Source organism: Emydura macquarii, unplaced genomic scaffold (genome assembly GCF_026122565.2).
Source record: "Emydura macquarii macquarii isolate MOO-44397 ecotype Brisbane River unplaced genomic scaffold, CSIRO-AGI_Emac_v2 contig_3506, whole genome shotgun sequence".
Classification (NCBI taxonomy): domain Eukaryota; kingdom Metazoa; phylum Chordata; order Testudines; family Chelidae; genus Emydura; species Emydura macquarii.
The window spans coordinates 5,971,804-5,990,525 of NW_027133643.1; the positions used below are offsets into that span (position 1 = coordinate 5,971,804).

Here is an 18,722-nt window from a genome sequence, read left to right on the forward strand (position 1 = left end):
TCCAATGAAGCCCATCTCCAAAAGTTCCTGCCAGAGGACTTGTGTAGTGGTAAAATCCTGGCAGGATTACCAACCTTGCATATTAGTTTTTACTGACATGAAGATCTGAAGTTGTGGTTTTTTGTTTTACTGACACGGTAAACTTTTTACTGACACCACTAAAAATACCATAATGGTTCCCAACCTGAGGTGCGGGACCCCCATGGAGTCCCCATGGAGGGGGAGGGGGGTGCCAAAGATTACAGGGGACCCATGAGGCTTTGGTAATATTGAGGCCAGTTAGCCCCCCCCCCCCCCCCCCCCGAGCTCCGCACTGGGTACAGCAGCCTTGAGCTCTGCGCCAGCCGGAGCGAAGAAGCAGCCCCCCTGAGGGAGCAGCAGCCCCGCGCTCCCCTCTGGCTGGAGTGGAGGAGCGGCCCCCTCTCCTCCCCCCCCAGCCCCGGACCAGCTGGGTGCCCAGCTGGAGATGAGCAGCCCCAGCCAGTGGGGGCCTGGAGCAGTCCCGGCCAACCTGCCAGGGCCCGCCTCCATTACCCTCAGTCTATGAGCGATGGAAGGGGCAGGGCCACACGGGGCACGTGGTGGCAGCTGCACCAGGGAAGGCTTAGCTTCTTACTCAAGTAAGTCATTTATTATTTGTCATTTAGTGTTTATGGCCGGTGACGGGGCGGGGCGGGGTGGAGGGGTGCGCGTGTTTTACCTAGTGTTAACTAGTGGGGCTTTCATTCAAAAAGGTTGGGAACCAAAACGATACAATGATGTCACAAAAGTGGTGTACTCACTCGCGATATTCTGTATGCAGGAATTTGGAATTACACAATTGTTTTAGCTGCAGTTAGTTGATCAGTCGGGTTCTTTGAGCATGTGCAATAATAGAAAAGAGGAAATAAAGTCATGATCAGTGTAGTTTTTTGATACAAGCAGTGATTCTGAATGATGACCATCAGTGTCAAAATACAATGTTTTATTTCTACCCAATTTCATGGACATTTTCATTTATTTATGGGTTTACAGACTGCGTTAAAATTGTACTTTTTTTTTTTTTTTCCCTTTTTTACTGACTGTCTGTCTGTAAATTTACGGGCGATTGGCAACCCTGCAAACCCACCAACCAAAGTGGCCCCCAATTTCACCCATTTGGAGTCAACACCTACTGTGCGTACTAGCTTTTAAACTTCTCTTGGACAACTATTTGTGCTTTCCTCTTGGGACTTAATGGTGTTGTCAGAACCAGCTCATAAAACAGAGGCCTCATGTACTGTCAGGTATATGAGATTCTTCTGCTAATGGTTATGTTATAACAAGGTAAAAATATGGGAAAATCAAATGTGTCATTTTAACTAAGATAGCAGGCTGCGCCTCTCACTTGTTCTCTTTGTATGCTCTCTCTAAGGTCAGGATGTACACACTGGAGGAAGACAAATACCTCTCCTTCCGGATAGAGATGACTGTCTGCATTGATGCAACGCCGGCCTTCTTCCTTCTGTCAGACTTACGACAGAGGCATGAATGGGATAGACACTATGCGTGAGTACTTGGAGGATGGCTAAAATGTATAAAATGGATACTATAATCTTTGGCTGTTCCTTGCGTCCAGAGCATCCGTCACAGATGGCCCCTCATTCTTCCAGTAGTATGAGGCCTGTCCTGTTGTTCATTTGCACTGAATCCCGGATTTATCTGCTCACAAGAGCAGCCAGTGAAGTTTAAGGGACTGTAACTTATTTTTGCAGGGAAGGTCAGCTCGTGGGGGAGTGGTATGTGGTGTGTGCTTCAGTGAGTTGACTGGACTTCCTTCCCCAGTTTTACTGCTGGGTTGACTGAGCCACAGGGAGGTGAAATGACTTTCCCAGGTCACACAGTGAGTCGGTGATCTTTGTGGCTCTGATCATAGCCACTAATCTCCTGTCTTCCATCAAAACCAAAATATCCCAGTGAAAGGCTCAGGCCTCTAGCTTCAGGCCAGCCCCATCCTTCAAACATCAGTAAAACCAGACCGGAGAAGGCCCAGGAGGAGCTGTGTCACAACACAGGAAAAGGATTTACTATTGAAACACATGGGCTCAGAAGCTGAAATCCTTAATCAGGGCCCATTGACACAAGTGGGGTTTGGCTCAGACTCTTGCCCAGTGAGAGCCAAGTATGAACTCCCTCAGAAGGCAACAGATCTTAGCCTACGTAAAGATTTCAGGATGCGATCAAAAGAGATTTATTTGGAACGATTAATTTTGTTAAGAAAATGCTGTACTACAGGGAGTCAATAGGGCCAGATTTCCAAAGAGCCAGGTAGGCGCCCAGGGGGATTTTCATAATCTGCATCTTTAGGAGCCTTTAAAAATCTGCCTTCTAGTCTATGGGAGAGCTGATTTACCAGGGAATGTGGCTTTACTTCAGTGGAGAAAGCTTTTCTTCCTGATGCCTGTGACCTATTGTAAGACTGTCTAAGTGGCTTTTGTTTGGCTTTTGTTTCTCTGGCTTTTGAACTGCTTCTGTCTGGAGTCTCTGGGTTACTGCATCACATGGAAGTCAGCCTGAATCCTTTCTGGGAATGTCCTTTTAACTCTTTCCAGAAGCGCTGAGCTCGTCCAGCAAGTTGACCAAGATGACATGATCTACCACGTGCTTAGTCAGGCGGTTAGTCAAGAAAACAAGCCTCAGGACTTTGTCATCCTGGCGTCACGAAGAAAACCTTGTGATGAGGGGTACGTAAATTAGCCTGGCTCCAGTGACACGTTGGGTGTAGCTGGCTTAGTTTGGGCAGTGCTCAGCATTTTTCACTTCCTGGCAGTCTGTGCACAGAATGGGGACAGCAATGCTGGATCTAGCCCTTGGGGCTGGAAATCTCTAGTGTCTGGTTAGTGTTTTGTTAGCTTTTAGTGCTACAAAGTCTGTGCTTAGTATTAACAGGATTTATGCTTCCTTGGCTCTCTTCAAAATCCCTGCAGATGGTGCTTTCTCTCCTATTTAAATGTGTCTGGGATTCACTCTTGAGCCAGGCTGTCTTTCAGTGTCTGTGGTAGACAACTGCAGTGTGTTGAACAGTTGCTGGAACCCCATACTTAAGTCCAATGATGCATGGACCTTGAGAGATGGTTGGTTTATGACATGCTGAAGAAGGGATCGTTTTCATGGCAAGTGTTTCCAGTGGGGGTGCCAAGTGAATGAAAAATACTTGATCATGAAAAGCGTTAAGTCATAGCCTCATCTCTGTGGATCTGAAACATTGCGCGAAGTTGGCACTGCTACACAACTACCTTTTCATTGCAAAACCTTTTTTGTCTGCAAAAAGGATCTAAAGTAACTTGTTGCATATTGAATATGGGTGTGTTTCAATATGTAGCTTTTTGTATTACATGTAGATCTAGACTGATACAGAGCGCTCTAGGTAGGGTATGAATACTTGTCACATTCTGTTCCTGACCATTCTCACCCCATCCTTATGTTTAGATGTTCTTAGGCTGGGCATTTCAAAGGCATCTCAAGGAGACTGAATTTCAGTAGGAGCTTACGGTGCTCTGAAAATTCCAGTCTCAAATCCCTTGGCACCAAGTGATTTGGGAGCTCTCACTCTGAGTGCAATGTGTCTGCCTTAGTGTGCCTGGGGAAGGGATCTTTCAAGTTACTTACGTTGAAGTCAATACAAGAACAAATGTAGGAGCAGAAGGCAGACTGTAACAGTCTAGATATTCGTGCATGCACAGCGCTAGACAGAAATCATTTCCATTCTGTCATTGGGCATGTGTTGGTCCAGCAAATATGGGGCAGTTCTGGCCATCTGCATTTCCTGGCATTGATAGAAGCAGGGTTAACTTGATAGCTGGCGTAAAATTCTGCTCCTGTCTCACTTTGTGAACAGCTCCTAAGCAGGCTTTCTTCTCTTCCAGTGACCCGTACGTCGTTGCGTTCAGGTCGGTCACGCTGCCCACCCATCCACCAAACCCCGAGTACACCCGAGGCGAGACGATGTGTTCTGGCTTCTGTATTTGGCAGGAGACAGCCGAGCTAACCAAGGTGAGGCTTTCAGCTCTCTGGAGGATAGCTGTGTCCCCACGCACCAACCACCATGGACTTCACTCGTGTGCCATGTCCACGAGCTCCTGCATGTTGACCTGTGGTTGGCACTAGTGCTTTAGTTCAGCTCCCCCAAGTCCACTTAAGAGGGGGAAAACAGAAGGGCCTGCGAGTCTGGTTCTGCAAATCCTTATCCGTGCTGGGTTTGGGATTCTGGGAAATCTCTGGAATCCTTCCATTTCCAACCCCTTCCTTCTTTTAAAAGCCAAACCAAACTTTTCCCCCCAACCCTCTCTTCCTACTCTCACATAACTTTGCCTTCATCTACACACATTTATCCATGTCGCTCAGGTGGATAAGTAGTGCTACCCCCATTTTACTGGTGGGGAAACTGAGGCACAGCAAGATTACATGGCTTGCCCAAGGAGACAGGGAGCACTGAGATGAAAATGGAAGCCAGGTTTTCTGACTCCCGCTCCCAGCCCTGATCCGCAAAACCAAAGCTGTCCCAGTAACTCTCCCTTGCTGAAGGGCAACATGTCCCAGGCTGTCCCTGTTGAGTGGATCTAGCAGTGTGAACTCAAGTCACTCATGACAAGAGGAAATGTTAATACTACTAACATATTCACTTAATGGAGGCCTAATATTTGAACTGCATTTAAACTATTGTAGCCTGGACTGAAAGGTCCTTCAAGTGCTAAACATCTTTTCAAAATGTCCCCTTTTCATGCTGTAAGAACAGTCAGGGCCACCATATTTATACATACCCCCCCCCCTCCCCCCCCCCCAAAAAAAAAACAAAAAACAACTTTTCCAAGCCCCTCGTGTGCTGGCTTTGCTTTCAGCATTTAGGTTGGAATTCCCCCATGCCCACACAAAGCCAGAGGAATAAGACTTCGTGTTGGGAACTAAGCAGGACCTGGGTATTCATTGCCCCAGATTGCACAGCTGCTATTCCAAGTTATGGGCTGGACCCCTTCTGCACCCAGCTGTGTGGGGGTTCACAGCCACTGGATTAGAGGAACTGGCAGTTCTACGGCCTGTCCATCCCCAAACCTCTGAGCTATTGAGCCACTGGGAGACCCTGGATGAAACAAGATGAGGAAGCCAGTGCCTATGCTGATGCTGCATGTATCAGAAAATGACTTAGGCTGAAGCCTACATATGGATGTCCCCATAGGTGCCTTAATGAATGTGTTGTTGATTTCAGGTGTCCTATTACAACCAAGCTACTCCAGGATACCTAACTTATGTCACGACTAACATCGCAGGACTGTCCTCAGACTTCTATGCTACCTTCAAAGCCTGTGAGAGATTCCTGAAGAAGAACAAAGATATCGCCATTGGGCTTCCGAATCCGTAACTGTTGGCCCTTTTTTCCACAGTGCTTTGTGAATATTTTGTAAATGTTGAAGCGACAGGTCTGTGTAGATGAGAGCACATGGAGAGGGAAACTGGCTTGTACAAATGAGTTATTACTTAGATAATGGTAGTGGCATGGCTAATAAAGCACAGCGACTTGAAATCCATCTATTGTAGCATGACAAAAATCAGCTCTTCTCTCCGGTGTGCTTGATGATGATGATGATGATCAGAAATGTCTGGAGCCCATCTACTTAATCAGGGAGAGGGATTATTAGATTGTTAGGGCCAAACTCTGTGGCAACTGTAGGGCTTCTCTTCTATTATAGTTTATCTGAGTGAGTGCAAAATTTGGCCTGGGATGGGATGGGGAGATGGGTCCAACTTGTCCTTACATGGCCAGTGTTTCATTGTCAAGCCAGTCAGCTCACAGAGGTCTAGTGCTAGAGGAGGGTGTAATCTGCTAAAAAGCACTAGCCTTATTTTATTTTATTTTCAATCTTGTAACCTCATGTTCAGGACTTGACTTTGTAACAACATCACCTGAACTTGAACCTTGGTACAAAAATAACTGTTACTAAATGGATTATTTTTTTTACCATTTGTAATTCAACGGCGGAATTGTCCATCTTTAATCCAATGGAGTAAATCAAGACAGGATTTTTGGGGGAGAAGGCCAGCCTTGTCCCCTGTGACACAGTACTGTTGTATTGGACACACTAGGCATTATAATGCAGGATACCTCATTGATGTGCTGCAATTTCATGTTCTGTTTTTCACATGTCAGAAAAAGAATGGGAGCGGCAATAAAGAAGTCTGTTCCCCTTATGACTTCCGTAGTTCTTCTCTCCTCGGTTTCTTTAGTTAGCTGTGTCGTTTTTCTTGACCAGCCCAACTGTTTTCTGTGGAAAATTGATTCCTCTTGTTTTAAGAATTTTTAAACCTATACTGCTGCTGTCAGAAGAATTTTCCCTACTTGTTGGTAACTGAAGAACAAAAGGGCTGGATTTCCAGTCTTCCTGCTTTGTGGGCCTTTTTCCTAACTTGATGTCTAACTGCACAACTCAAAGATCTTATTAAAATGTTAGTCTCCTCAGCCAGACGTCTCCTGGTGTGGGGGCTGAACTCTAGATCTCTTCAGGCAGGCTCAAGACTTCTTGCTGCTGACCATGGCCAGAGGTGGGTATGGAGAAGTAACAATTAAAGCACATCAGAAATACCCCCTGCACGTACTCTTGATACCTCTGCTTTTCAGAAAGGCACTAGCATATCCTAACTGGGAAGAAGAGGAATGTCCCTCCCCACCACTCCATCACTTTCTAGTTGAGGTTGGTAACTAACTATACAGTGCCTCTGAAAGTGGTAGGGGGAGAGCTGAATCAGAGAGTAACCAGAGTACATGCTTATCTCCTGAGGGCAACATGAAGCCAGGGGTGTGTACAAGGGAGGCAAGCAGGGGCATTTGGCCCTCCCTTCCCCCCCAATCATTACCACTGCCTCAGCTTCTACCCCACCCTGCTGCCCCAAGGATGCCCTCCACCAAACCCGTCTTCCCCCCTTTCTGCTGGGGTGCGAGTCGGGCTGAAAGTGGCTGAAGGGTTGTGCCTGGGAAAGGCACTGCTGCTACCGCTCCTGCTGAGCCCCACTAGATGGCGCCCAAAGTAGGGAAGCCAGGCTGGCAGCACTGCCCCTAGCCTCCAGTAAGTGTTTGGAGCCGGCCTGGGGTGCGCGGAAGGGTCTGGTGGGAGTGGGAGGCAGAGGGCCTGGGGCACGGGGTGGGGGCCCGGTGTTTCAAGTCTCCCTCCAAAAGCAGTCACGTTTAAATCCCTGCGCACGTTCCTGCCTGAAGCAAACCAAAATGTCCCTCCAGGAAGAAACTGGGCTACATGGAGAGTTCCATCTTAGCAACAAATAATAGCTGATTGATAAAACCCCACAACCAAACTGGGCCCCCAGCTCAAGGGAGGCCCATGTGACATTTATTTAAAACCGAATTATTTGTGTTACAGAAGCTCCTAGAAGCTGTAAGTCAGACAGTCCTTGCCCCAGAGAGCTTACAATCTGCTAAAACGGACAAAAGGTAGAAGAGAGGAAATACGATCTCCGTTTTACAGATGGGGAAACTGAGGCACAGACTAAAGACCAATTTTTCAAGAGAGCTCGTTATGCTGGGGGCTGAGCGCTCCAAAATGGAGTCAGAAGCATCAGTGGGAGCTGCTTTTGATAATCTAGCCCCATGGGATTTGCTCAGGGTTACACAAAGTGTGGGGCAAAGCCAGGATTTAAACTGAGCTGAGGCCACATTCACTGCCTTAACCATAAGACCATCCTTCCTTAAAGAGAGAGGGCAGTCGTCCTAGCCACCCACACACACCATGTGAACTAGTGAGGAGGCTGACATTACAAACCAAAAGGAAGGGGTGTAGGTGATCTTTGAGAGATCTGTTCAAAGCAAAAAGTACAACCAAATAAATAAAGAAGGGTCCGTGACAGAACTACCACTCCTGCGATTGCCACAGTAATGCGTGCCAAGGCTGATCACTCAGAAGAGAAATTTGCCCAACAATGGGTCCTGGAAAAGCTTGGGTCACTTACCAGACTCTCAGGGAAGGTCTAAGAAGTTAAGACATCCACCATCAAAGTATTTCTGAATTGTCTTGGTATCTTGTAATAGACCCTCTTCTGCATATGAGTTCGGATAGCCCGGAGTCCTGGAAGGCCATCCCACTCGCTACCCTCTGAGTAGCTGTGTTGCACGGTGATGGTGTAGGTGGGCGAAATCTCTAACAGCTTTGTAGTAGCCAGCCATGCTCTACTCAGTGGTACAGCCTCCAGCTGAAATGACACTTGTTGCCAGAGATCCTTACAGAGTGTGAGCATATCTTTTACCAATGGGTCAGTGTAACCAGCAGTTAGCACTTCCCTGGGCCAAACGGGGGCTATGGTAACATGTGGGAAAACGATGTTGATGGCTGTTAGGAAGTCTTCACCTTGCATGTATCCTGGTGTCTCAAAGCTCCCAAAGGAGATGACCATGCTTATCCATATGGGGTTCCGTAAGAGCTTCTGGGCATATAAGTCACTAAGGAGGCTCAGTGTAGGGCGAAGTGCTTCTGGTTCTGTTATGTTCAGGTATATGCCCCAAGGATTCAGAGAGCTGTATATTGCACCTAGCCACTGCTCCAGTGGGAGCCCTGCTGCTGGAAAGAGTGCAATTGGAATGAGTTTTCCACTGGTGCTATTCTGCAATGCAATGTCCAGCGCAATCATGCCACTCTTCTCTGGAAAACAAAGCAAAGGGAGATAGCACTTAACAACCGGGGCAGCAGTGACTCCTTTAATGTAACCAATATACTGATCCATGTAATTAGCACTAAGAGAGAAAGGGAGGAAAAGAGCGACATGTCTCCATTATCTTTGTTTGGGTAGAAACAATTCAACAGCTAATTTTCATCGGACTATATGATATTTATAATTGTTATATATTAATTAGATACACCGATCAGCTGTGTAGTTGAGTGTCAGTGTACTCTTAAGGACAGATAACAAGTGCTTGCACTCATCTGGACTTCGTCATCCAGCAGTTCCCAATGTATCCCCTCTAGATAATTAGTTGTGTGGGGGTATAATGATTCATAGCTGGCAGCACAGTGAGCATTGTGACAGCCACAAAAGATTCATCAATAACCTCCCACCTGTTGGCCTTTAGACCAGTAGCAATAGGTAATCTTAATCCTGCTTCTAACCTAACCTAGGGTTGTTCCTCTCATGGATCCTCCATGAAACAGTCTGGTTTTATATTACTCCAGCAACGGGTCTTCTCCTACATCTTCCATAGACTATTCCATGGCTCTTAGTGTTGGTACTTTTCTCCCGAGCATCAATTTAAATTTGCTTTTGCTCAATTTAATCCCATTTATAGCCCCTTGTTTCACCCTGTCTCTTTGCCCTAGTCTCATTATTATTGTGCACCATGTTCTTCAGGCCTTGGTCTGGGAGACTCATAGGCTACTCCTCTCACCATGCCTAAGCTCTCGGTTACCCTCCCTGTCTCACTGCTCTGTCTGTTAATTGGTTTAGAGACCACCAGAAAGTTCACTGGGATTTACTGACCCTAATCAGAGAATGACAGTGTAAACTAGAACTCTTAAGAACGGCCATGTCTCCTGTCACGTATGAAAACCCCTCCAGTTCTGTTAGATCGCTACATGGGGAAATACGTGTCACTTGCCTTTAAAAATTGACAGTGTTGCCATCCTGTTCTCAGAGTGTTCCATCCCATACCACTCTATCCGCAGTCCGTCAGAGTCTGCTGGGTGAAAGTAATCTAGCAAATTGCCTCCAGGATAGTAGAATCTCCTCCTTGTGGAATTCACTGTTGGGTTGAACCGGGGGAAAATGCTGAATAAAATCATTCCCTTTCAGGGTATTGTGTGCACTTTTGTCTTTAGGGCTATGGTGACTGTAGGATCCATAAACGTCCATAATTACAGCTTTACCAATTATGGTAACGGTTGAGCCTCTAGTGTAGCCCGTATTTATTACTGTGTCAACTGACCCTGCTCCAACTAGATCACAGCCTAGAATTTCACATATAGTTAAACACTGCTTAGCCCCGGGATACAGATTGAATGTGTCCCCAATAAGCAGCAATTTAACTAATAGTCTTAAGTGGTACACATGATTGTTAAACTGAGTTGGGTCTCTGGAATACAGCCAATAAAAGCCCATCTTGACTAAGTGGAGTACAGCTGTTTAGCCGCCTTCTCGCAGAGGGGAAGCAACTACGCTTCTGCCAAAAAGGTGACTGCTAGAGTGTGGGTGAGGGTGGTAGAGAGAATCATTGCTCCCAAATGGAAAGGGTCCACCTTAAATTTGGCCAATCCCACGTGTTGTACAGAGGGACTTGGAGGCGAAGGGACAGTAATGAACTAGTGTCGCTCTAATGCTCACTTGTTTGTTTCTTTGATGTACAATGGAAACCTTGAATTTATTTTTTAATTCTTCTACTTAATTTTATGACTTTAGCATTGTAGGCCTGACCTACGTTGGAAGAACCTACAGTCACTGGAGAACTAATGAAACCATGCCATCACAAAGGACTATTGAAAGAGGAAGAGAATTTTTTAGCTCCCTGTTTAAATCTCCAGGAGTTTATTTTGGCTAATACCTACTTAACTCTAATGCTTAATGGATGCTTGGGAGACAGGATGTCTTTGTTCAAGATTCAACACCTCTGCCTCTTCAGTCAGTGTGAAAGTTCCCAATATGCATCCTTTAGGACCCCCAACCAGTCCTCCAGCAAAAAATAAACCAGACTTGACACTGATGATATCTTCAAGGTAAAACACCTAGCAGAAGAAACTTTAAAAAATATTTCAGGCCTCTTTTATATATTTAAAAAAAAAAAAAAAAAGACAAAAAGAACACACTCCCTTTCTTTAAAACAAACAAAAAATTCTTTACAGGTTCCAGAGCACATGCCTGTTTACAGGATTTAGCACTCTCTCTGTATTAGTGCAGATCAAAAGCTAGCCAAGACATTTTCTCTGCCTTTCACAATTGTTCTTTCGTTGGCTCCAGTTAGTGGTTGGCAGAGGCACTTAGACCTCACCACCCTGGTATGAGCACCTTTGAAGTTGGTGTAGACATAGGAGACAGGGCAATGGAATGGCAGTCACGAGCCCTGGCTTCTATTCCCAGATCTGCCACTGAGCTGCTTTATCACCTTACACAAGTCACTTCCCCTCTCTGAGCCTCGGTTTCTTCTCATACCCTTTGTCTTGTGTATTAGCTTTTTTGGAGTGGGGACTGTCTCTTACTGTATGTATGTACAGCACCTAGCCCAATGGGCTCTCAATCTCATTTGGTGCCTCTAGGAACTACTGTAATACAAACATACATGCTGCTTCCTTGAACTGAGATAAAACAGGTTCATAAATGTCATAATAGATTTGTTCAGCACGGCTATTATCCCGGAAGAACAGAAGATCTTCCACTGTGATTGGATCGGTCTTCCCCTGCCACAGCGTCAGGCTATACCTATGGAGAAGAGAGAGAGTTGAGCTGGTATGGGGTTCTCACAGGCTTTCTGGCTGGCTTTGCAGGTAGGAAGTACAGTGGTGTAATTATCCATCGTTAGCCTGGTGCCTTTCAAAGGGAAGGGTTTAGTTCTGAAAATAACAGTGGTGCTCTGTAGGTTTGGGGATCTGAAAAGACGGTACCGTCCAGTGCCCAGAGCAGTTCTCTTTTAACTAGAGACCCTGGTTAAGGGTTATTCATTTTCAAGTGTCTGACCATAGCAAGGTTTCTGCAACACGAGGATAATTTGTATGTAAAGGCCCAATGCCCAGTGACTTGGCGCTGTTGGCCGCTGCTGTTCAGTTAATCCTGCCGGAAGCGCTAAGGGTGAACGCATGCTGTTAATTCCTTACCTATCAGACTGAGCCAGCAGCCAGCTGAAATGAGGCCAAGCCAATCTCACCATGACGGCCCTGACAGGGAAGGTGACTCTCTGGGGCAACATCCCCACGAAGCTGTGCATCTCCTGAATCATTTTCTGGGTGTACGTTTTGTTTGGGAACAGAGGTAAATAGAGGGTCGTCCAGCCTGGAGAGAGAGTGCAGTTTGGGTACTTCGCTTGGACGAGTGAAAGGAACCTAAAGGAACCATGTACAAAGCAGCAGTTACTATTAAAAGCTGCACACAAAAAGCATAACAACAACTTTATTAAACCTACAAGCTTATGAACAACACACCAGATGCCACTAGATGGCACTATTTATATATACTACACACACTACTTTTTAGCTACAACTCTGGTAACAGCTCCAACAACAAGCACTTTTTTCCTCTCTTGGGAAAAAGATGAGAGTCTGGGCAGAACATAGCAGAAACTCATCACAGTGATGCATACTGACTGGGAAATTTGCTGTGGACAGGCAGGTTTTACTATAACTCAAAGCTAACCCATTAGATCCTTGGCTTGCTCCTCATATGAAGCAAAATTGGCCTCCATATAATTCACACAAGGCTACAGAATTGTGCTGGGTGAAAATACCTGTCTGGTGACTGAATTCTGAATAAAAAGCTGAACTTTTAAAATATTGTAGCTATGAATAATCTCTAAAAAAGAAAAAAAAAAAGTTCATGCTCTGGTTCCCATGTATTTTGAGCAACGCAGTAAAAGTCTTAGTAATCTGGAGAAACTATACAAAGATGTAGAGCCTTGGTGTTGGTGAACCTCAAAAAGTTTGGACTTTGGGCTGGGTTATCCATTCCAATTAGTTTTTTTTAAAAGACTGTGGCGTTATAAAATCCTGGGATAAAATGTCAGAGGTTGATTTAACTATTACATAGAAAATTGATTTTTCTCTTAAACTTTGTAGGTTTTTAGAGTAACTTCGGAAGGACCCTCACTGATTTGATTCCTACAAAACTGTACAGGACTTTCTTCCATAAGCGAGGAAAATGTTCAGAGCTGAGTTTAAAAGTCTATTCTGTTGCTCTCACTTTAACGCACATTGTGGTGGTGTTTGTTTCTTCCAAAAGAGTCTAAGCTAAATTTGGGATGGAAACCCGGATTTTCGGTGTTAACTCTGTAACTCCTTGCTTTTTTTGTGGGCTTAAAGGTGTAGCTTTTACTTTTTTTTAAATACAGTCTAAGAACTCCCACTAGTAGCAGAACGTGTGCCTTGAGAAATTTTAACAGAGCCTTTTAAACCAACAGTGTTCAAAAATCAGTTTCTCCTTTATTACTTGCCAAGACCTGCTCAGTTTCAGGTGCAGAGCTGGTTATAAAATAATCCTGGGAGAAATAGTGCAGCAAGGGAGTCCAGCCTAGAGAGAAGAATGGAGCCATCAAACTATAACTACCGTGAGGCACTGTGGCAGTGTCCCCAGAGCAGAATTTGTTAGTTTTCAAGTGTTCAGGTTTTTTTTTCGTGAAAAGTCAAAATTCTCCATGGAAATTTGAGACTTTTTGCAAAGAAAATTGTTTTAGTTTAAAAACACAATTTCCTGTAAAAAAACAAGTTTCAGTGGAAAATTTTTGAGTAGCCCTGGTGTTACCTGCTGTTACAACATAACCAAGGATTATTAAACTCAAGGCTGCAGCAGGTAACTGGAGGAGAGAGATTTCTGGAATCTAAATATGTTCTCAGGGGGTTTGATCCAAAGCCTATTGAAAGCCCCCCACTTACAAGAATAGCCACTGGATGAGGCACACAGTGACCTGGGATTTTATATGGTTGCTTTTGCCTGTTTTTTTTTTTTTTATATAAGTTATTTTTTGCCCACCTTTGTCAGCCATTTAGCTGAACTCCATTCCTGGCACTTCTCAGACTCACAGATTTCTTACTGCAATAGAGGATTGTGTCATGGGGCTGTTGCTTTATGGCCAGAGTATTTGGTTCCAAAGCTATGGAGCTGGATCAGTACAGTTTGGGATATGAGTAACTGAAAAGTACAAAATAAGCCATGAAAGTGATCTAAGAAAAAATTCATTTTACTCACAAACTTGCGTTAACTGCAATGTTTATGGGGACATTTGGACCCATTAGAATATCTGCATTTAACCACAGGGGTCTGTTGATCTTCACTTCTGAGGATTTCTTTAATAAAATATCCAGAGATGGGCCAACGGCTTTGATGCTTTTGAAATCCAGCTTGATACCTGTCCGAGAAGGAATCCTTTGTGAAATTCCATTTGTATTTGATACTAGCAGCTGGTCAATGATGCACAAATGTAAATAGGAGTCCTGTTTGTCCAGCACCCAGCACAGTGGGGTCCAAGACTAGCGCTCCTTGGCATTATGGTAATACTAATAATTGATGATGATACTAATACCTTTAATAATATCTACTGCCAATCCCCAGCAATGCCTCTTCATTCTCTGCCGCATGGGGTATGAAGAGCATGCGTCTGAATTCCATATGTTCACAAACCACTTAGTCAAAGCAAAGGGTTACATCAACTTGTGTAAAGATATAGTACTTTAAATTACCTTTGTTAGATGAGTTAAGGACGACATCCAGCCATTCCTTAAAAGAGTTATCACTGTAAATAGCTGGCGGATGTGCCATGATGGGCTTGTCGGTCTCATTAGGAGTGTTACGTCCTTCTATGTTGACATCTGCTTCCAGGACCATGACATCACCTGCATGCACCATGAATTCATAGAATGAATCCTTGATCAGAGGCTGTGTATGTAACTTACACCCTCCACGCTTGTCAGTGTCTTCACAAGGTATGAAGGCAGCTCCCGATGGGCTCAATCCTGCAGGGAGCTGAGCAATCTGCTCACCATCCAGCAAAGCATTTAAGTATGTGCATGGTCAGACTGAAGTGGATGGATTACTAAGGTGCTTAAAGTTAAGCACGTGCCTAAGCGCTTTGCTGGGTAGGAGCCAGAGGGCTCAGCACTTGGAGGTCCAAGCCCTGTGTCTCTCACAGGTACATACCCAATGTTCCCTGCCTTTTGTAGACCAAGGAGACCCAATGTCTTTCTTTAAGCGGGAGGGTCCCCTACAAGGCAGCAAGCAGCTAACAGTTCCCACTCTGATCATATATATGGCTAGGGAACAGATGAGCCCACATAATCCACTAAATGATTTAAGAGGTGATAACAAAGAGCCTGATCCCTGTTGCCGTTAATGGGCATTAATTGGGTCTTTCCATTAATTTAACTGGGCATCAGATCAGGCTCCGAATCATCCCAAAATGTGAGTTCTTCTAAGCTTGGTGCTACCTACTGATTCCTGGGTAGGGCTATTACCGAGATTCCTCTCTTCCAACAATAACTAGTCCCTGACCATTCCAGGTGACTGATACCAGACTGGAAAGCTGCAGTTTTTCTTTCTGGATTGGTTCCAAATGCTCCCAGTGATGGACCCGAGTTAGCAGATAAACCTCTAATCTGTGATGTATCTCATAAGGGCAGAAAAAGCTGATTTTTGTTTTGTACTGTCTTGCATCACCATGGAGCTTTCTGTACTTTCCTCTCGTGCGTTATTACCACAAGATAAAACCGCTTCAGGCGGCATGTGGCACAAAACATTCAGCTTTTACAGAGTAATTTTATCTCATGAAGCTATCAGCAAGCCCTGCTTCTTATCACTTCAGGTGAGTTCTCCTTTCAACATATCATCAGAAATGTCTGCGGCTTGCTTCAGTGAATGATATATTCATCTGAACATTAAACTTTAACAGTGCTCTTCTCTTCCTTAAGTGTTATACTTTTTACCATTAAAAAGCCCAGTTTCAATCCATTTATTTTTATCTTAAAACTGGACTAACTCGCTTAGAATTGTCTTCTGGGTAGGAAATATCTTTCCCTGCAATCAGATTGATAAATGAATCTCTACAGAAACTTTACAACTCTCAGTTGCCACTATTTTGATCTAATCATTCCAAAATCTAATGTGCTCAGTGTTTGCCTGAGCTGCCTATACTGCGTTCTGGCAGCTAACTAACTCTCCTGGGTGAAATCCTGGGCCACTGAAGTCAACTGGGAGTTTTGCCATTGACTTCATTGGAACCAGGATTTGCCCCTATGGCTTTCCAATATCATGATATGAGAAGCATAAGGGACAGGGACATAGGATTTGCCAGACTAGATGAGACCACTGATACATGTAGTCTGGCATCCTGCCTCTGGCCATTTTCTAGTACGTCAAAGGAAGGAAAACTGCCCACTAAATATGTAGTTAATTGCTCAGTATTGTATCTGAGGGGAAAGGGGAAAAATTCCTTTCTGCATCCTGTAGGTGAGCTGATTACACCCTGAAGCATGAGCACCAACTCCCCCTGTTCCCCTGTGTAGCTAGGAAAGCTAAGATATTACAAATGAAAAAAATATATTTTACTCTGCAAGGCATCTGCCAGCTCGCTCTTTTTGTTTGCTGCGTGGTACCAGCTGACCAGCAATCCATCCTTTCTGTCGATTCTCCCCTGATTTAACAGGTATTCTAACAGGTCTCCGTCTGTATCAAAGACTGGTTTGGGTGCAGAGTCTGAAATACCAAGGAAGATCGTAAGAAGGAATTTTGGGAAACAAATGTAAAATTAACCCACACAATGGTTGGGGTTTTGAAGCGTGGGATAGGGACGTGAAGGGAAGTGATAGGAGAACTGCCTTCCTGCTCCCAAACATTTAGGTCCAGATAGAAGGAACCTGCTATGCTACAGAATATGCCCTATCATTTTGCTGATTTTCCTGGAATGCTGTGGCACAGCTGGGGTGGGGAAAGGGTTAACACCTGTTGATTAGGCAGACATTTTTTTTGCCCTGACACAATGGCTTTAGTGCCAAGAATGACTGTAAGTTTTGAGGAACTATCCCATGAATCATTGTGTTAGCACTTGCAGTAAGAACTAGAAAAGAGTCTCAGTAGAGACTAACTTGAAAGGTGCTGGTAAGATGACAATGCCATGGCAGATCCTCATGGGATACATGCAGTATACATTTTTTAATCTCCCTATGCATAACAATGTAGATTCTGATCTCCTCAAGTGCAATGGTTAAAAGCTCACAATTAAAACACTCCATGCTCTGTATAGTCCCCCAGTTCTAAATATTATCTCAGTAACAGACAGTTACAACTCAGGGAAAAAAAACAAAAAATAAATCTCCCCTGCAGTCTGACAATGTGTAGATATAGTTTAGCTTAATCCAATTTGAAAGGACAGCTATTCCACGCTGAAAGTCAGTGTTTACAGATGCTTGGGATGACATGTATATTATCACTGAAGTGTCACTTCTGGGGAAGCTCTAATCACAAATCCTTTCTGCAGACAGCCTCTATGTACACCATTTATTTTCATGAACGAAGCCTGTTCCTCCAGAATGAATGGTGTAAGATATTCTTCCTGTTCCATAAAGGCGCGCGCGCGCGCGCGGACACACACACACACACACACACAAAATTACATGCAGACTCTCCTTTGAGCACAGCTGATTCCCCATCCAGCTTGCTGCCTCTTCTTTTCTCCATGCAAACAATTTAGAATTAGCCACTTGCCCCAAATGCACCCTCTGGAGTTGACCAGTCAAAAATCTATGTTCAAAAAGCATTTACTGGTTTGGCTTTGTACCTTGTGTGGGATTCCTGTCACTGGTCAGACACACCGCAAGAGCTATGCAGATAGAAACCACTGCCGCCACACAGATGCCAACCACGACAATTCCTGTCACTCCACGGGAAGGACACCGCCTCTGACTGGAAACCATGACAGTCCTCTTGGTGCACCGGCTCTTGGGCAGCTGAGTTACAGAATTCCAGCTTTCTTCAAAAGCAAACCAAGCGCATGAGGGCTGGCTGGCTGGCTGAGGCTGGGGAAGTTTGTAATGTTTCAATTCTTGCCGAAGGCAGCAGGTGCCTAAAGCTCAAACACATTCCAAATACAGGAGATGATACATACATCAGCTTGATTCTGGGGCACCTTCTTTCTAACACCAGCACTGCTTTGCAGCGTTCCCTTCCCGTCCGCCAGCCTGGCCCTGTGTTTAGGAACTGTAGCAGTGGGCAGCCTTTGCAGAACTTCCCTGGAGCTGCATTTATGTAGGCTCAGCCCCTCCTTCCTTCCAGTGTCATGTGGGCATGGCTGCATTTTAGGGGCCAAGTTCCATTCTCTCGCTCTCTCCAAGGACATGAAGTGTCTCCCTCCCTTGGAGAGCTGATCTGTTAATGTCACGCCTTCAGTTTCCTGAGCCAGCCCCGGACAAGTGCTCAGCTTAGGTTACACTGGGAGACTGCTAGGACGTGGGGCCAGTGCAGGCTGAGAGCAGCCCTCAGCGTGCCTGCGGGTTTGAAAAGAAAAGTACAAAGCTATGTGGCTCTGAGCTCTGCCTCACCGGTCAGATTAATGCTGCCTGTTAGTGCAGTTACTTGACCAGCTTGAGGTCCCAGTGTGAAACACACAGAAATCAGGCAATGCAAACGTGCAGGAGGAGTTCACAAGAACCTGGCCTCTCCACACCGCACATAGCAGTGCCTGTTCTGACCTCAGCTACACCAGTGAAAATCTCACTGAAGTCAGTCGGATTTGGGTTTTCATCTCAAGGACAAGACTGGGCCTACAGTGCATTGAACTTAGCCCATGTAACTCTATTGAAGTCAATTGGAAGCTGTGTCAATTTACACTGGCTGAGGAGCTGGCCAGGTATATTTAACAATGTAAATAGGAACCTACCCTACCCCCTGCATGCAATGGGGCTAGTTCATTTCTCTGTGAGACGCTTAGTCTTTATTTAAACTATACAAGAAGATCACTAACCCAGGAACATATCCCTGCAGCAAACCCCGTTGCCAACTCTGCCCACAAATCGACTCTACTGACACCATCACAG

General features: G+C 45.0%; 2 protein-coding genes across 5 annotated transcripts in view; one reads left to right on the forward strand and one right to left on the reverse strand.

The window, feature by feature from the left end:
• Positions 1 to 6,201, forward strand: part of ACOT11 (acyl-CoA thioesterase 11) — a 100,848-nt gene extending 94,647 nt beyond the window's left edge. For 3 of the 4 annotated variants that reach the window (XM_067535504.1, XM_067535503.1, XM_067535506.1), the window contains 4 exons: positions 1,394 to 1,527; positions 2,571 to 2,702; positions 3,885 to 4,011; positions 5,222 to 6,201. In XM_067535504.1, the coding sequence (XP_067391605.1) occupies positions 1,394 to 1,527; positions 2,571 to 2,702; positions 3,885 to 4,011; positions 5,222 to 5,374 (546 nt within the window). In that variant the 3' untranslated portion in view covers positions 5,375 to 6,201. The remainder of the gene's footprint in view (positions 1 to 1,393; positions 1,528 to 2,570; positions 2,703 to 3,884; positions 4,012 to 5,221) is intronic. The other variant, XM_067535505.1, reaches the window with a different exon arrangement.
• A 1,245-nt stretch (positions 6,202 to 7,446) lies between these two features.
• On the reverse strand, positions 7,447 to 17,751 carry FAM151A (family with sequence similarity 151 member A). The gene is made up of 8 exons (XM_067535472.1): positions 17,468 to 17,751; positions 16,240 to 16,386; positions 14,379 to 14,531; positions 13,888 to 14,047; positions 11,808 to 12,032; positions 11,276 to 11,415; positions 9,605 to 9,748; positions 7,447 to 8,654 (listed from the first exon to the last, which is right to left on the reverse strand). Exons 1-8 carry the CDS (start codon positions 17,601 to 17,603, stop codon positions 7,987 to 7,989), a joined length of 1,773 nt encoding a protein of 590 aa, XP_067391573.1. The 5' UTR covers positions 17,604 to 17,751; the 3' UTR covers positions 7,447 to 7,986.
• Between the last annotated feature and the right edge of the window lie 971 nt (positions 17,752 to 18,722).

Bases quoted from the DNA above. Each gene is read 5' to 3' on its own strand.
- FAM151A (XM_067535472.1), bottom strand. From the start codon at position 17,603: ATGGTTTCCAGTCAGAGGCGGTGTCCTTCCCGTGGAGTGACAGGAATT. The intron at 12,033-13,887 runs GTGAGTAAAATG...TGGTTCCTTTAG, and splicing joins ATTGCAGTTAACGCAAGTTT to GTTCCTTTCACTCGTCCAAG. The intron at 11,416-11,807 runs GTAAGGAATTAA...TCTTCTCCATAG, and splicing joins CTGCTGGCTCAGTCTGATAG to GTATAGCCTGACGCTGTGGC.